This window comes from Strix uralensis, chromosome 5 (assembly GCF_047716275.1).
Source record: "Strix uralensis isolate ZFMK-TIS-50842 chromosome 5, bStrUra1, whole genome shotgun sequence".
Classification (NCBI taxonomy): domain Eukaryota; kingdom Metazoa; phylum Chordata; class Aves; order Strigiformes; family Strigidae; genus Strix; species Strix uralensis.
Window position 1 is genome coordinate 2,026,560 of NC_133976.1, and position 17,961 is coordinate 2,044,520.

At 53.2% G+C, this 17,961-nt stretch overlaps 2 protein-coding genes across 2 annotated transcripts; both read right to left on the reverse strand.

Annotated features, from left to right (window-relative positions):
• Positions 1–3,641: 3,641 nt before the first annotated feature.
• Positions 3,642–5,881, reverse strand: LOC141943661 (tubulin alpha-1C chain-like). The gene is made up of 3 exons (XM_074869310.1): positions 5,701–5,881; positions 5,349–5,497; positions 3,642–4,613 (listed from the first exon to the last, which is right to left on the reverse strand). The coding sequence occupies exons 1-3, from the start codon at positions 5,879–5,881 to the stop codon at positions 3,642–3,644; spliced, it is 1,302 nt and encodes a 433-aa protein (XP_074725411.1).
• A 6,360-nt stretch (positions 5,882–12,241) lies between these two features.
• UCN3 (urocortin 3) lies at positions 12,242–12,712 on the reverse strand. The gene has a single exon (XM_074869311.1). It carries the CDS (start codon positions 12,710–12,712, stop codon positions 12,242–12,244), a length of 471 nt encoding a protein of 156 aa, XP_074725412.1.
• Between the last annotated feature and the right edge of the window lie 5,249 nt (positions 12,713–17,961).

A 17,961-nucleotide genomic window follows, 5' to 3' on the forward strand; every position in this document is an offset into this window, starting at 1 on the left:
CCTCTCATCCATCCTAAGTGGCCACTTTCCACCCCCTGATTCCTGGGGACAGGCCAACCTACCTCCTGGGGTTGGTTGTCCCCACACTATGCCCCTAGCACTGACAATAACCCTCACAGGAGAACAGTAACTGCTCCATTTGCCAGAAATGAGACTGTTTGGGGCTCAAAGATGGTTTTTAAAAGAACAAAGATGACTTCTGTCTCTGTGTCCATGGATAAATGTGCTGGGAAGTTTCCAGGCATGGTCTTGAGGGCTGCCACCTTTCCCTAGTGGCTCCATTCCCTACGGACAGCTGGGGCTGGAAGCCACTGGTTCAATCCCCCCAAAATATGAGTGACAGCAGCCTGGGGTGGACATGGAGGGAGCATCACTCCCCCTTTGAGCCATGAGCCAAGCCAGCGTGGCTGAGCAAGGTCAGGAGTGCAGCCACATGCTCCTGCAGCTTGGAAAGCAATGAGCACAGCAGCGGGGCTGATGGAATTGGAGCAGTTGTCTATTGCTGAACTCAATTACTCCAGTATGTCTGTCAGCACAGACCTGCTCCTGCCCTCCTGCAAATGCAGTGAGGGAGGGGAGGAAAGGATTTTCCCTGGGGTAGAGTGATCCCATGGCTGCTGGGGAGTCGATGTCTCTGGCTCAATGGCTGTAGGCAATGCTTTGGCCTCTCCATGAGTGGTAGATCATACAGACTCACACCCAAGAGCAGCACACACTTCATTGCATGGCTTCAGCTTTATTTTCCCTACCTGTGTGCTGGAATAGCAAAGCAGGTCATGAAAAATGTTCACTGAACAGCAACAGACAAAGCAACCTGTGGGATCTGTGTTTCACAGACTCATTCAGGTTGGAAAAGCCCCTCGGGATCATCAAGTCCAACCCTCGGCCCCACTCTACAAAGTTCTCCCCTACACCATATCCCCCAACATCTCATCCAAATGACCCTTAAACACACCCAGGGATGGGGACTCCACCCCCTCCCTGGGCAGCCTATTCCACTCTCTCACCACTCTTGCTGGGAAACATTTTTCTCCTCATGCCCAGTCTGAACCTCCCCTGTTGCAGTTTAAAGCCGTTCCCTCTTGTTCTGTCACTAATTCCCTGGGAGAAGAGACCAGCACCAACCTCTCTACAACGTCCTTTCAGGGAGCTGTAGAGAGTGATGAGGTCTCCCCTCAGCCTTCTCCTCCTCACACTAAACAGTCCCAGCTCCTTCAATCACTCCTCACAGGAGGAGTTTCCACCACATTTCTCCAGCTGGTGACCACCATTCATTCACTACTTCATTACCACAACATGGGTAGATCACAGAGGACAGTGCAGATTTGTTCATCATTGTCCTGCAGGGAGGAGGCTCAAGGTGCCTGTAGAGCTCTGCCACTGACTTCTTACAAGGTCTTGGGCAAGTTCCCTCTTCCTGGGTGCCATCCAGCCCTGATCCAGCAGCACCTGCTGCCTCTTGCTTCCATCCCATGGCCTGAGGCTGTGTCTGGAGCAGCTGGGGACCTGTGCATGGTCATCCTGGGGCCTGTGGTGATGAGGCTGCTTAGGGGGTTGCTGTTCAGCACAAGGACCACAGTCTTCATGTGGCTGGGGGACAACCTGTCTCACTCCATCATGACTTCTGGGCCCAGTTTAGGGCCACCACACACAGATGTGATAGAAAGGATCCTGCTGCCATTTCAAGCAGATGAGCCTGAAGTTCATGAACATTCACAAAACCGCCCTGGTGGAGCTGCAGGGCTGTCAGGGCAGTGGGCAGGACCGTGCTGTGACTGCAGAGGTGCACGTGTCCCCAGCCAAACCAATAGCTGGACCTTTCTTCACTCCCAGCATGGATAAGAGCTGTGCAGCAGCTCACACCATGCAGCTCTGTATTCAAGAGTCATCAGGCACACCAGAAGATTTAAAATGAGAGGGGAAAATAAAAAAAAAAAAAAATAGTAGTACTTTTTCCAAGCAGGAGGTTGAGTCTCCAGGAATGCAGAGTTCAACAGATCCATGGAGATGAAGCCCTTCCTGGGTCTTAAAATGAGATGGTCCAGAGGTGACCCCAGGCCACCTGACATGGGACAACCGCTCTGGCTGCTGTGCCTCCCTCCTGCAGCCCTGCACTACAGGCGGTGAGGTGACCTGCTTTGCCCATGAACCGCAAGGAGGGCAGGTCATGAACCCCAAAACAAGATCCCTTTACCAGGACACCTGTGCTGAGCAGAGGAAAAAACTCCCCCCACCAAAAATTCAAACAACCCTCACTCAGCTCTTGGTCAAGTAACCAGGAGTGGAAAGCAGAGCTGGCTTTGCACCTGCTCAAGCTACTGTCCCCTCCTCCCTTGCTGGAGGGTGGTTTGGGCATCACTTTGGGCTCTACATCAGCCCTCTGCAGAGAGGCATTTCCCAGCACATAAAGCTGCATCTGGTTGGACCAGGAGGCTCAAAGGGGACACAGGAGAGCTCTTTCCCTCTTCTGGAGTCATCACATCACCAGCCCCCCCAGTCCAAGCAGCCTTGCTCCCCCAGCTGGAGGAACAGCCCCCAGGAGCTCCCACCGTGTGAGACTGCCACCCCCAGGAGCCCAGCCAGTGGAGACAGGCTTTAATAACAACCACCCCCCCCCCACCACCCTCGCCTCAGGTTGCTTAAACCTTCCTCTAGTGCAACCAATCCAGTGCAACCCAGAGCCAACACTATCAGCCCTCCAATTGCAGCCTGACTGCAGATGCACCTTCCCCACCACATCCCAGCCAGCTGCTTTTCTTGGATGCCTTACTGGGAGGAGAGTCCCCAGGGGAGAAATAATCCACTACAGTCTAAGGGATCTGCAGAGATCAAGTTAAATCCCCTTTTTCAGCTCATTAGCTGTCTGTGGGGATACTTGCATCAATCCTGTCTGGGGAACAGCCATCAGCTAGCACAGGAGGAAAGAAGTCTAACTGGGGAGACAGCTCCTTGCTTTAGAACACAGAGCTGGGCCATGGTTTAGGTGCTTTTGCAGGGGTCAGACAGACAGTGGAAGTATTTGAATTCTCCTCTCAACTCCAGTGACACTTCCAGGCAGGCCCAGCCCTGGCAGCAGGACATGGATTGCTTTAGCAGGGCTCTGCACTGCAGCAGGGGACCAGAGAATCCTGATCCCGCTCCCTGCTCTGCCTTGGAGCAGAGAGCAGCACAGAAAACCCAGAGCTGACTGCATTGGAGTACACAGAGAGGCTATGGGCAGCCAGTGCCTGAGGGGGATCATCACCCCAACATTAGTTGTGACACAGTAGTTCCACCCCAGGGCAGACAGCTCACATCATGCTGTCACCCACCCCACCTCACAGGGCTCACCCCAGCATCTACAAGCAGGAAAATGCTACAGGTAGGACTGCAGCAACCAACACAGCATGGAGCCACCCTGCAGCCAACACCACCACCCCCCCAGGAGCCAGTTAGGGGGCACATCAAGACAGGAGAAGACGATTTCAGGTCACCATTTATTCAGTCAACACTGTGCACATACAAAGAGTTGCTTTTGGCCAAGCTGTGGAATTTCCAAGTTACATTTCCTCAGAGCCAGCCCACAGCTCCCTTCACCAGAAGGAATCACAGGACTAGCACACAAAAAGCTTCATCCAAGCTGCCTTCCACAAGTAAAAATCTTATTCCTCATCATAGTCATCTCCATCTGCTGAGTCCCTTCCAACCTCTTCATAATCCTTCTCCAGGGCAGCCAGGTCCTCCCTGGCCTCCGAAAACTCCCCCTCCTCCATGCCCTCCCCCACATACCAGTGCACAAAGGCTCGCTTGGCATACATCAGGTCAAACTTGTGGTCCAGGCGGGCCCACGCCTCCGCAATGGCCGTGGTGTTGCTCAGCATGCAGACAGCCCGCTGCACCTTGGCCAGGTCACCCCCAGGCACCACCGTGGGAGGCTGGTAGTTGATACCCACCTTGAAGCCCGTGGGGCACCAGTCCACAAACTGGATCGACCGGCGCGTTTTAATGGCTGCGATGGCCGCGTTCACATCCTTGGGCACCACATCACCCCGGTACAGCAGGCAGCATGCCATGTATTTGCCACGGCGTGGATCACATTTCACCATCTGGTTGGAGAACTCAAAGCAAGCATTGGTGATCTCTGGCACCGACAGCTGCTCGTGGTAGGCTTTCTCTGCCGAGATGATGGGCGCGTAGGTCGTGAGCGGGAAGTGAATCCGTGGGTAGGGCACCAGGTTGGTCTGGAACTCAGTCAGGTCAACATTCAGAGCACCATCAAATCTCAAGGAGGCAGTGATGGAGGAGACAATCTGCCCAATCAGCCTGTTGAGGTTGGTGTAGGTGGGACGCTCAATGTCCAGGTTGCGGTTGCAGATGTCATAGATGGCCTCATTGTCCACCATGAAGGAGCAGTCCGAGTGCTCCAGGGTGGTGTGGGTGGTGAGGATGGAGTTGTAGGGCTCCACCACTGTTGTGGAGACCCGTGGGGCTGGGTACACAGAGAACTCCAGCTTGGACTTCTTGCTGTACTCCACGGTGAGTCGCTCCATGAGGAGGGAGGTGAACCCAGAGCCTGTGCCTCCCCCAAAGCTGTGGAAGACCAGGAACCCTTGGAGTCCACTGCACTGGTCAGCCTGCAGCATCAGGAAAGAGCCAGAAGGACCAAGTTACTCAAGTTATTCTGCTGTTCCTGGACTTCCATTAAGCTGAACTACAGTGTTCAACCAACAAGTTTAAGGCCACCTGTTTTTTACGGCTGCTTACACACACCTTCCCCTTCTAAACAGGTAGGATCTGTTGGATGCAGCAAATTCAGCTACTTTTAAATTATCTCCTCTTTTAGCAGGAAGAAAGGCCTGGCCTGAGTGTGACATATTGGCTCAGAGAGAGACTCTGATACTGGCACTCAAGATTAGGAAAAGTCTGAAGGCCACTAAGAGCTTCCACCTAAATCAAGACTACCTTAGTGTTATCACAGCACTTCTGAGGGCCTCTGTGGGTGAAACCTTGTACTCCAGAGGCAACCACACAAGGAAGGAGAGGCCTAAGGGGAGGCACTAGCCAGAAGCTGAGCTGTGACATTGCTTAGGATGAGATAGATTGACACAGCAGACCCTACACTTGCCAGTTACATCACAGCTACTGCTTTTCCTGCTTAAGCTGGGGGCATCTTCAGTCCCTTGTTTTCCCTTCAAGTCCCAACCAGCAAGACATACACCCAGATGCATCCCATCATGTTGTTGCAGGTCACTGTGGCCTGGTCAAGCTGACCAAAGTCTGCTTGCCCTTCCCCCACCATTGCATCTCTTGATGGTTGTGGCAAGAGCAACCAGAGTGCTGGCGCAGAAGGCCTTCCCCAGGGTTGTTACCATTTTGCGAGCCCTGTCCACAACAGAGTCAATGATGGCCTTCCCAATGGTGTAGTGGCCCCGAGCATAGTTGTTGGCAGCATCTTCTTTGCCACTGATGAGCTGCTCCGGGTGGAAGAGTGTGCGGTAGGTCCCAGTCCGGATCTCATCTGGAAGAAGTTGAGGTCTCACGAGTGACACTGACACAAGAGCCACCGTCTACCAAGTTCCTGGCACTAATGGAGATGCTGTATCACATGGAAGCTGGCAACCTCACCAGCAGTTCAGGTGGCCAACACTACACTTCAGGTCAGAGAAGATACTCCCTGCCCCCCCAACCCTGCAAGAGGTTTGGAGTCCTTTCATGACTTACCAATGACAGTGGGCTCCAGGTCAACAAATATGGCTCTGGGCACATACTTCCCTGATTCTGTCTCACTGAAGAAGGTCCCAAAAGAAGAGCCTGTTTGCCCTGGGGATACATTGGAGGAGATGATGCCATCTGGCTCAATCCCATGCTCCAGGCAATACAGTTCCCAACAGGAACTACCCATCTGGACACCAGCCTGGCCAATGTGGACAGAAATACACTCCCTCTGCATGAGGATGGGAGAGAAGAGGAGGTTAGGAATGTGCACTGAGGAGTTCAACTAAAGCTGGCACTTCTGGGTGCCTTTACAGAGCACATGGCCAACAACCTATAAACAAGAGGAGCATTAGCCCAGCTGGATGGCAGCCAGGACATTTTCTCCATTGCAGCACCAAGAGCCGCTGAATGAGCAACAGTAAAGGATTAGACCTTCAGAGAGAGGTTGCGATCTCCCACCAAGGCAGATGCAGAGATTCGGGAGCTGCAGTAGGTCCCTCTGCATCCCAGCACTATCCTTCCATTGCTCTACAGCCCTGTTCCCAGGAGCAGGCCACCAAGCCCTGCTGTTGAACCTACAGCACATGGTGGCTGTCAAGTCCAACTGCTCATGGTTTCTTCTCTTTGCTAATCCTGCCTTGAGGGGGAAAGTCAGGGCACAAGAGCCTTCCCAGGCACTTCACCCGGTGCTCTCCACTGGGGAGGAGGGAATGACTCAGCCAAGCTGGCCCCAGACCACAGTGCAAACACTCCCCTGCTCCCTTCCCAAGGGGGTAGATGCAGATCTCTCCCCACCCACATGGGCAACAGAAGAGGACCTCTGCCTCTTTCCGACAGCAGAAGCCTGTGTTGTTGGGCTTCAGGCATTGACTGTCAGAGAAGTTTCTCAATTCTATTTAGACTAGAGACAGCCACACAGGATCAGCTGACTGGAGACACCTAGAGAGGATCCAAACTAGGATGGGTAGGGACCAGTTATTCATCTTCTCCATACAAGACTTGCAGTTGCCCCATGAAGCAACTGCTCTTGGCTTGAACCAAAGGGAGGTGTGCCTGTGCAGAAAGTGTGGCTGAGCTGTTGAACACCTTGACACAGGAGGCTGTGAAAACCAGGCTTTTGAGTTCAGAGAGACTGGACTGGAGACTTCCACTGAGGCTTGCTAGGGGAAAAAAAATCCAATGTCCAATTTAGGACACCCTGAGCTACAAGATAAAACAGTTTCAGATGGGCTTGCCCAAGTCTTAGCCTGCCCTCACCACCTGCTTTTAACTGTGGCCTGGGGAGGACACTGGGCTGGAAACCCAGCACAGCAACACTCAGATTATCTTCTTGCAAGAAACCCAACACAGCAGGACCCCTACCAAGCACAGAGACAGGGCAACAACATCCTACACAAGAGCAGAGGGCCCTGCCCTGAGGGGTGATATCTAATGGATCAGCCCTCAGCCATCACTACATTGCTCTTCCTACACCAACAGCCCCAGGACAACCTCAGCCACTCCCAACACAAGGGCCAGAACAGGGGTGCTGAGCCAGTCCCCAGAGGGAGAGAGATCTTCAGCCCCTGCTCCAGGTCTACCCCAGCCCTACAGCAGTACCAGATGGGCACCTGACCAAGTCCTGTATCCCCTTCATGCAAGGGGATAAGCAGCTCTGAAGGTATTTTGCCAGGCCAGGAATAGGTAAACACCAGGCTTGCAAGGCCAACCCAGCTCTGGAGACCAGCTCTCAGGCACAAGCTCTGCACCCCCAAGAGCCCTTTCTTCAGGGCTCACATGCTCCTCCAGAGACCACAACCACTTTCACCTCCAGGGAAAACCACAGTCAGGGACAAAACACCTTCCCCCAGCTGGAAAGAAAAGCCACCTCCAACTACATTCCCCTGCAGAGCTGGGAAGGACCAGCCATGGCTGTCCAAGAGCAAACTCAAGACCCACAGCTACTCACCATGGCTCCAAACTACCTGAGCTCCCCACCACCTCAGCCAAAGCACACCCTGCCTGCCTCCCTCCTGGGCCTTTTATAGCAGGTAGAGCTGGGTTCTCTGCTAAAGGGCTCCCTCCCCATACCCCCTCCTCGTGCAGGCACCTGTGGGCAAAGGGTTCAGGTGTTTTTGCCCTGGGAGGGGGAGCCATGGTGGGTAATCAAGGTGCTTTGAAGGACTTGCACCTGCAGACCTGTGGGGTTTGGAGCTTCTTTGGCTTTTAAGTACTCATTCAGCATTGCTTTCCCTATGCTGTCTAAGAGCCCTTCCTGTGAAATCAAGAGAAGAACTTTGAAGGGTTTTTTCTGGGATGAGTATATGGCTTTCTTTCTTTCTTAATTTAAAGCATGAGGCTTATTTTTAAGACTTTCTTTGCAATCTCCAGGGCTCGAAATGTGCTTTCTACTTTCCATCCCCCTTTCCCAAGTGCAAACAGCACATCTGTTGAATCTCCTGGGGATGGACAGGAGTTGCAGGATTGGGATCCTGCCTTGGGGGTAACATCATGGGTTTGGGATGGCTTCTCCAACACTGGTGTCCCAAGAAAACTGGGCTCTCCTATCCCCAGGGCAGTGCTAGTTTTTCTTCAACCAGAGCCACAAAGGCTGGATGCCCTGGAGGGCTTGATGCAGCTGTGGAGAGAGGTGACAGTATATGGCATAAGACAAGGACTGAGAAGCACCAATGAGACCATCCCATTGCAAATGGACAATGGTTTTATTTTCCAGGCAGGATACACAAAAGCAAGAAATTCACTGACATGGGATGTCCCAGAGGTCAGAAACAGAAATTTTGAAATCTGATCTAGTCTTAAGACATGGGGGCTGGCTCTACAGGAGCTACAAAAGCTCGAGCTAGTGCCTTGGACATGGGTGGGTTACCCCCTGTCTCACTACACTTCTTGATTTCCATGGGAGTGTTGGGGCCTGCCAAGAGGGAGAACAGAAAACGGGAGTCCCCAAGGGGTACAGTCAGCAGAAAATGGCCAGGAAGACAAAGGTCCATGAGTCTAAGCAAAAGCACGAGAGGGACACAGAGCAACCATCCATCAGCCAGTGGAGTTGGGGCTGGGAGTGGGGGCAGTTTCTCACCTTCCTCTGAAGAACAGTGTTGGCTTTTCTATCTTAATGTGCTCCTGTGCATGTCAGGAGTTGTGTTGAGGGTGATCCACACACAGCTCCTGGGTGGCTGGGGGTAACTCTGTTCCTGGGAGAGTTGGTCACAGCCCCACCTGGACCAGCTCAGAACAGGACATGACACCCCAGGAGCAGAGGCCTTCATGCCACCAGGGATGTCTCTTTCTAGGTTTATCTGCAGCCTGAAGTACACCTCACCCCTTCTGCTTAGGGTTCAGCTCCTGATGTAACTCTCTGCAAGGCCACCATGTCCCCGGTGCTCTTTGTCCTGAGGCCCATGGGCTAACTCTGCCTGTGGTGACTGCTGGAAATCAGCTCGGTTTTTCTAGCCAAGCCCCCATGGATGTGAACGTGGGTTCCTCCTTGCACAGTGGGAGTGTGTTTTTGGCCAGATGCTCAATGCCCGTTGGGTTACACTGTCTGAATCCTTTCCTCAGCTGGGTGGGCCTGGGGCCTTCTTGATCCCAGGATGGGGTTCAGGACCTGCTGTCCTTGGGGGTTGCCTACACAACTGCAGCATCTCTGTTTTGATCTGATGTGGGTGAAGGAGGCCTTTGAGTATTGGCACGTACAGGAGAAGGAGGACAAGGGGGTTCCTGGAGGCCAGGGAAGACCTGGCTGCTGTGGGGGAAGATTATGAAGAGGCTGGAAGGGACCTGGCAGCAGGAGCAGAAGGATATGTTGGCCTGAGTGAGCCTGCAGTGGCTGTGCACCCATGCCTGAGCAAACCGCTGTTTTGGAGTGCAATACCAAGAGATTGGGTTTCATCCCTGCATGAAATGGCAGGAAAGACTAAATCCTCACCTGGACTTTACAAAACTGCACATATCACCCCAAACAGCAACGCTGTCATTCCCAAGCATGTTGGCCTTGGCTCTGCGAACTCCCAGACCCAGGTGGGTGCTGAGGGAGATTTCAGTGTCCAAATTCCATTCAGCTTCCTCAGGAAATCTGTCTCCTCTGATCTCCGCCTGTGTCTCAGCCCCTCCAAGCAACCCTCAGTCTCGCTTGGCAGAGGTTGAGACGGAGGATTAAGTTTGGAAGAGTTTGTCCGAGCCAGTGTCGGGTGTTGGTGAGACTCCCCTGCAGGGATGCAGCTGGGGAGGAAGGATCTCTGCTTTCCTCATCATGCGTTATCAGCTGGTATCTGCTATCCCCATCTCAGCTTTGCACGTGCAAGCACAGCCTGGTGCTAGCAACCACCTTGCCTCCTCTGCTCCCATATTGTCGCTTCAATGTTAACTTCCTTCATTAAAGGGGAGCAGAAGAAAGACCCAGTGTGAGCCCCGGGCATGGGATGTTTTGATTTCCAGGCTTTAGCATGGGCCTGAGATGTTCCCCTTGTCTAATCTGGTGCTGGAAAAGAACCCCAAGCAGGGCTGGTGCAGATCCCCACGGCAGCTGGTGGTGGGGAAAAGTCTTTTCCCAGCCTCGGCCAGTGCTTTACTGGAGGTCACTGGGGAGCACAGGGGAAACTCTCTTCAACATTCTGCTCAAAGCAAAGATTTCTCCCTTGGCTCTGAGCAAATCCCTCTGTCGCTCCTTGCTGTGCCAAGGCTCTTCTAGATAGTCCTGTGCATGAGACAGGCTGAGCCTGGACAACCTGTGGACACCTCTGGCCAAATCCACAAAGGGACAAGAGTGTGTCCAGCTGGGTGCCCAGCCAGGTCTGACCTTGCTCTGCCCTGTCTTTGCCTGACCAGATGTGAGCGGGTATGTGTGCCTCAGTTTCCCTGGGTGCGAAATGAGGACAATGTCTAAGTCCTGCTGAACAAGAGCAAAAAATACCATGGGGGGATGGGTGTGTAGGCTATAAAAATGTATAAAGCTCTATACAGTGTACCTAAAGGGCCATGTAGTCCAAGGCTACAGCAGATTGCAACAAGGAAAGACCTCACTGGTGTATGCTCGGAGCTGAAGAGGGAAGAGGTCATTGCACGGAGATGCTGTGAACATCTTGGTGTGTTGTCTGCTGGAGATGTGTGCTATGAGGGGGAGATGCTGAAGGGCCTGGTGCACTATTTTGTTTTTGTTTTTGGGCTTCAGTTGCATTTGGGTCCTGAGTCCCTGGGCTGCGGACCAGCTAGGAGCCTTGGCCACCTGAGCGTGGTCTTGCTGGGGTTGAATTTGGCTGTGTTGCCTCCTCTGGGTGCCCAGTGGGGTGGAGGGGAGATGTCTCCAGCTGCATCTCTGCAGATGGCTGCTGGGTCCATCCACCCAGACTTCAATTTGATATCTGTCCCCTCTTAATGCCCTACCTGATGTGCTCCCCATGGCCATGCCCTGGATGCCTGAACGGGGCTGGTGGGAGCTGCTTTGCTGCTCTTGGGAAACGTCTCCTGGGGAAGGAGGGCCAAGTTTCTCTCCACCTCCCACGCCTGCTACATGCAGGGATGGAGGCCAGAAGATGCACTTTTATTTTGGAATTGGACTGGGAGGTGAAGAGAAAGGGAGATGAGGAAGGGATAAATAGTCCAAGGTAAAGGAGTGGGAGCTTGGTGAGCTGGGACTCATTGGAGGGTGGAAAAGAGTGGAGTGAAGGGGGATGGTCTGTGTATGGACAGCTGAAACTATACCAGCTGAGAAACTGGTTCAGAGGTCTACCTAAAAAAGGGAGAGCAGTGGAATGGTGGGCAGGTGTAGATAGGGCAACATGGACAAAGCCAATGGGATGGTTCTGGAGTAGCCAGGGAGTCACCTGCAGCTCTTGGGGTCCAAACTCACCTGAGGCCATGGGGTGGCCCTGTCCAGGGCCCACCGACGCCCTGGGGACACTTGTGAAGGGCCATGTGGATGGGGAGGTTGATGCTGTCCCAGCTGTGATTGCTGAAGGTGCCCGTGGGGAAAAGGGTGGTTGCAAGACAAACTTAAAACCTAGCGAGGCCCGTGGAGGAGAAACTGGGAAATCCTTCTTGAGTTCCCCTGACCAGTCTTGCTTTTCCCTTCCCAATGCCATGATGCTTGTGTGTAGGGACAGCTTGTGCATGGGCACTTGGGAGGGAGTAGAGTCTGGATCGTGATGGGAACAGGGCCTTGAGGTTGAGTTGGAGGGAGGTTTTGGAAAGGGAATGGGTCCAGACAGACCTGACTGAGCACCCGGTGGAGGCGATGGGAGAACAAAGCATTGGAAACTCAAGAGATCGTAGCTTTAATTAGGGACCTTCCTGAGGCATCATGCCCCCTTGCCCTTCTGCAGACACAAGCCTCTTCCCCGCGCATGGAAATGTCAGGGGCGGGGGTGATGGAGGAGATTGGGAAGGAGAGGAGGAGGGAGAAGAGATATGAAAGTTAGGTCACTCTATGGGTCAAAAATATACAACACTTATATCATACACAGCCGTTAGTCCTCTCTGGCTGGCAGGCTGGGGCTGGGTGATGGCCCCACACAGCCAGCCCTGCTCCAAGTCCCCCCTGCCCTGCAGGGGGTCACTTCCGCCGCCCGATTTGGGCCATGAGATGCGCATTGGCAGCAGCCTTTGCCCGCAAGTTCTTGGCTTTGGCGATGTTGAAGAGGATGTTCATGATGTTGGTGGGGACGTCAAGGGAGAGGGTGACCTTGGTGCGGCGATCGCTCTTGGCCCGGTTTTGGTATGTCTTCCCTTTCACCTGTGCCTGGGACACATATTTGTAATGGCCTTCCCCTGGGAACGTCCTTTTCCCCATCTCTTCATCCACTGTGTCCTCCCCCTCTTCCTCCTCAGACGCCTCCTCCGGTGATGGGGAGTCAAAGCCGCGCTTGTCCAAGATAGCATTTTCCTCTGGGTGGCTCTTTCGGGCTTCAGCGAGGGCTGCGTTGAGGCAGCTGAAGATGGAGGCGGTGTTGTAGAGGTGGAAAGCTCGGCCGGTCTCTGCAGCACAGAGGAGGGCGAGGAGAAGCAGCAGCCTGGCGTGGGGCATTGTGGTGGCCTGCCCGGTGGAAAGAGTGAGGGGGAGGCAGAGATGGGCATGAGCTTCCTGTGGGCCTTGGGGCAGAGCATCATCATCCCCCCACCCTCCCACATCCCATGGACCTGGGTTCATCTTCCAGGTCCTGCGCTCTTGGCTTCACCTCCCAGGTCCACCCCCAGGTCCGATCTAATTGTTAGGGCAGGTGGGAATGAGTTGTCTTGGGGCCTCCTGCTGCAAGGTGCATTCCCCCAGCCCTTGTTTTTGGGGTGCTGGATGGGAGGTGGGACGTCCAAGGTGCTTGGCAAGACTGCAGCCTCCATGAAGGGGAGAATTTGGCCATTCCTTTGCTGAAACACAAGTGCTTGCTGCAGGAGAGCTGGTTTCTACTGTGGGTACCTCCTTGCCTGGGGAAATCCTGTTGCAGCCCCCATGCAGCCCTCTCCACCTTGCTAACACCTCCACAGAGTAACCATGGGTACCACCAGCTGCTGTAAAGGTGGGTTTTCCTTTCAGCTCCTCTCTGGTCAGCCTGAAGCCACCAGAGATGTTTCTGTTCTCTTTGAAGCCAGAAATTGCCTGTCCACCTTCTCACACAACTCTGTCTGAAAAGGGCATGGAGAGTGGGGGAAAATCAGCCCCAGTGCTGGAGGGGTGATCTGCCACCCATCCAGTGTGATGGCCTCATGTTCCCTCTCCAGCCCTGACATTGGATGCTCCAGGGTTGCCCATTACCTCATGGCTCCATCCCCAAGACCCCCCTCCACTCTGGGTTCAGGACAGGCTGCCCCATCTGATGGCACATTTGGGGCACAGTCCCCTTATGGACAGCCTTGCCTGAGGATCTGGGGGCACCTACAAAATCTCAGCACAACAGCATACTTCCCTGCTTGAAATACAGGCATTCTGGGGTCTTGCGGGGGGCTGAAAACCTTGGGATAACCCTCATGGTCTGCAGAACCTCCCGGTCTCTGAGTCCTGTCTCTGGGAAGCGACACATTTCTCTGTACACCCACCCGACCGCTCAAAAAGACCACCAAAAAGGCCGCAAGGGATCTCCCGGTGGGGGTCTTTGCCCATGTCGAGGTCAGACAAGTGTCCCCAGGGCCAGCCCCGAGGGCAGAAGGACCCTCCAGGTACTTGGAGGCAAGCTGGCATTCCCAACCTTCGGGCCCCATCTTGTGGCAAATGCATCATACGGCAAGCTCTGGCTGGGGGACAGTCCCCAGGGGTGCGGGACCCCACCTGGGACTGGGGTTAAAGCGTTGATTTGGGGTCGTGAGCTGCTAAATTATTTTCCATGGGGATGGGAGCGTGGAGGGGCTAAGGAGGCTGGGGGAGTCCCCTGGGAAACTCTTGCAGAGCGGGATGGCTCCTGCGAGTCTCCATGGATGTCTGTGTCTTGGGGCTACCGCTGGGGATGGAGGCTGTGCCTCGCTGCACGAGGGGCTGATGGGTGGGGGAGATGTCCTCAGACTGATCCAGAACCAGATCAACCCCCTTGTCCCCAGGAGCTCTCACCCTGGACCTGCTCTTCTGCCACTGAGCCACTGTCCCTGAAACTTGGGTCACCTTAACTCTGCCCTTTGTTGTCCCTCAGAGGGGGAGATTTGGGTAAATTGTACAGGCAGGATTTGAGGGAGCTGCTCGATTTCCACTTCTTTGCCTCACTTGCCCCTGCACAAAACCCCACAGAGCTCCCCCAGGCAACAACTGTCCCCTCAACTCTGCCCTGCATCCAGACGAGAGAGGAGGGATGTGCACCAGCCGTGGCATGACCCAGGCAGTGCCAGCAAAGTTGTCACTATAGGATGGGGATGGAAAATCCTTCTGAGGCACACAACTCCCATGTGAGGGCAATTCGGGGCTCAAAACTCTCCTTCCTTTAGCCCTGAATCATTCCTTTAAATCCTGGGACTCAGTTTTTGCTTGCAAAAGCTTAAGAGGACAAACATCTTTCTTCTGCCCCAAAATCTCCCCCTTTGCAGCTGCCTTTCAGCCGCAGAGGAAGCAGCACCCCCACAGCAAACTCATTGCAGCCCCTGCTAGCAGGATGAATTTAGAAATCTAAATTTCTCACCGCTGCCTGCAGCCTGTGCTCTCCTGGGGGACACTGTTTGGCCCCATGCTGCTGGATGGAGAATGGGAAAATCTTTGAAAGCCCTCGCAGAGCCGGCACAGCTGGTGAGAGAGTGCTGAGCTGTTTCGAGCTGCCACTGCCCTCTCCAGAGCTGCAGAGCAGCATCTCCACTTTGCCTCTCCTCAAAAAGCTGTTTCATGACTGTCTGAAATGGGTGGCTTGGCCCCGTGGCCAGCTCAGGCTTTTTCTGTTTAGCAAAACTCTTGGGGGACCTCGGCTGAGTGAGGGGAAAGGCACAGCAAGGGGGAAATGTGGCTGAAACACATCCGCACCCAGCACCTGGATTCCTGGTCTTTGGCTGTGGGGTCGATATCCTGACAAAAAAAGCAAAAATCAAGGCAAAGCAGCAAAAAAATACAGCATCCAGCTGTGCTGGTGGAAAACAAAAGCTGATTTTTTTTTTTTTTTTTTTTTTTTTTGCATGGGGATTTTGTGTCCTGGCATGCCAGAAAGTTTTTTTGGTCCAGAAAGCAACCTGGAATTGGGTTTTCCTCCCCTCCCAAAAAAAGCAGGAAAAGAAGAAAAACCACCTGCGGCAGATCTGAGGAGTCAGAGTTAAATCTGCGGCTGCTGGAGGGTGACCTGCAGGTGCTATTCCTGCTGGTGGAAATTGCCCCGATACCCGTGAGAAATTGCAGGCATTATATTGAGATGGTGCCGACAGCCCGGCAGGACCATTTGTATCGGCTGAAGATCTGCCTCTCGCCTTTAAAAGAGAAAAGTCAATCGCTCCGGCAAGGCAGCTCTGCAAACTGGGGACAAAGCTATTTGCTGGTTATCACGGGCTCCTTGGCAGCAGAAGAGCTGGATTAAGCTAATTTTTCTCCGTCAAAAAGTAAGTCTCAAATAAAATAATACTGTGGATGAGACCCGTAGACTTTTAAAACTCTTTCTGCCTCATGCTGCCTCCGCTTTCCTAATGAATCTCTCCTGACGATGCTGATTCCCAGGGCTCCAAAATTGAAGCTGAGCCGGTGGGGATGGGGCCGTGCCCTCCTCTCCTCCCCATCCCTTTAACCACAGTAGTGATTTGTATCCCTACTTTTTGATTTCCCAAGATTTCCAAACCCTTCCCATGCTGCCCAGCCTCATCTGCCTCCCCAAATTGGTATAATAATAAAAAAGAGATTTCTTTCCTTCAGAGGGAGTGTGGGGGGAGTCTTTTAACACAATATTTTGAACTGCTATTCCCTCTCCTGCCTTTTTTTTTTTTTTTTTTCTTGCAGAGAAACGTGGAACCTGATCTCCCAAGGAAAGCACTGAAATATTTAAAGTTTGTGCAAATGAAGCCGTCTGCTGGTTAATAAATGAAATCCAGGCACTCACCTGGTAGTCCTCGTTGGTCGGGATGGGAAGGGGTTGCTGCGGTCTCACTCCGAGGAGAGAGGCATCAGGCGCGTTCCCCTGAACTTCAGCACCCTCGCTTTTCTTTTATTGTTATTAAGAGGACTGTGATATTTTTTCTCTCTATGGAAACGCTTTTCCCCTCCCTCGTGTATATATAAAAATGAGCGATCACGGGGTTGGAGTCGTAACTCCAGACGTGGAGCCTTCATTTGGGCATGATTTCATTAAAATGAAATCAGAGGGAGCTGGCAACGTCACGGGGCTGTGGTGCCTCTCCCCATTCAGAAAGAAAAAAAGGAGGGGCGGGGGGAAAAAGACGTCTGAACCCAACAGCCTGGTGAGAGTCACCTGAAAATGGGGCTGTCGCCAACGCCAGGACTTTGCAGGGTCATGCAGACAGGTTTTCCCCTGCTTCTCCAGGTAGCCAGGCACTTGGTGCAAGAATATTTTAAATGCAAAGGTTTTCATGTCCCCTAAGGATGCCTGTTGGGGTTTTCAGCATTGATTAACAGTGTTATCCCAATTAACGTGTTTCTATTTGAAGAGTGGGGCTGGTGCAGCACCTTGGCAGGGTTTTGCCCTGGGCCAGTGCTCCTAAATCCCATCTGCAGCAGGGACAGGCTTGCCTCACTCACAGTGCTCTGCCCTCTGTCTGGTTTCCCATCTCTGGGTGCTTTTGTCCTCTCATATAAGCAGGAAAACTCCTGGAAGATTGAAATTTTGGGAAAGTTTTTCCGGGATATGGTAGCACTGTCCCAGGTGCAGAACGGAGGTAGGGATAAAGTGTGTCTTGAAAAAAACCCCTTCAAGCTTCCCAAACCCACTGAGGTCCAGCAAAATTAACTCAAATTTCTCCAAGAGAGCAGCCAGGAACTCAAACCCCAAATCTTAGTTCCCAGGACCACTTTGGTCCTGGTGTGGTCAGAGAGAGGGTTCCTTCTGGGCACGTCTAGTAGCCCAGAAGTGCTACAAAAAGGATGGGGATGGAGATTTCCCTGCTGGAAACAGGCATTTCTCCATGGGATCCCAAGCTGAGACACCCAAAGGAGTCAGGTTGCTGGTGGACAATGGACACCACAGATTTGTGGCTGGGCTGGGGGCTCCTGGTGGCCCCAGGACCCTGCTTGGCCTGGCCTGCTTATCAGAGCTCCTCTGAAACCTGCTTGGAAATGTCATTGCCACCTTCCTCTAGCAAAGAGCTGGTGGGTTGCAGGTATCCCTGGGAAGGGACAAATCCTGCCAAAAGTGGGGAAAATCCTCTGAACAACCCCACAAAAGGTAACAGCAGCCAGTTGCGACCCTGGTTAGGCTCTGAGTTAGGATGGGGAGATGCTCTTGCTCCCGGGCCATGCACCAGCGATGGTCACACCTGTTCCTTTGAAGAAGAGGAGCCATGACTGTGGATATTCTTAGATGAGCATCTTTGAGCTTCTCACCCAGCCTGTGAAGTTGCTGGCCACTGCCCGAGAGGCAGTGACCAGTAATGTTGAGAGCTTCCCTTTGGCTTCAGTCCTGGGTAGAGCGTTTTCAACCTTAATCACCTCCAGCTGTTGGCTGAGACACGTCCGGATCGACTGCTCCAGCAATTCACTCCTCTTTCATTTTCGTTTGAAGCTTTCATCTCCTGGACTGATATTTTCTTTTCCCCTTCTTCACTGAGACCTGGAGGGTGGTTTGGTTATCCAAATCTTTGGAGCCTGTTGTAGTATTTTTGGGCAAGCAAACCTGCTTGCAGACTTCAACGCAAAGAGCCGGGTGGGAAACTCCATTAGTG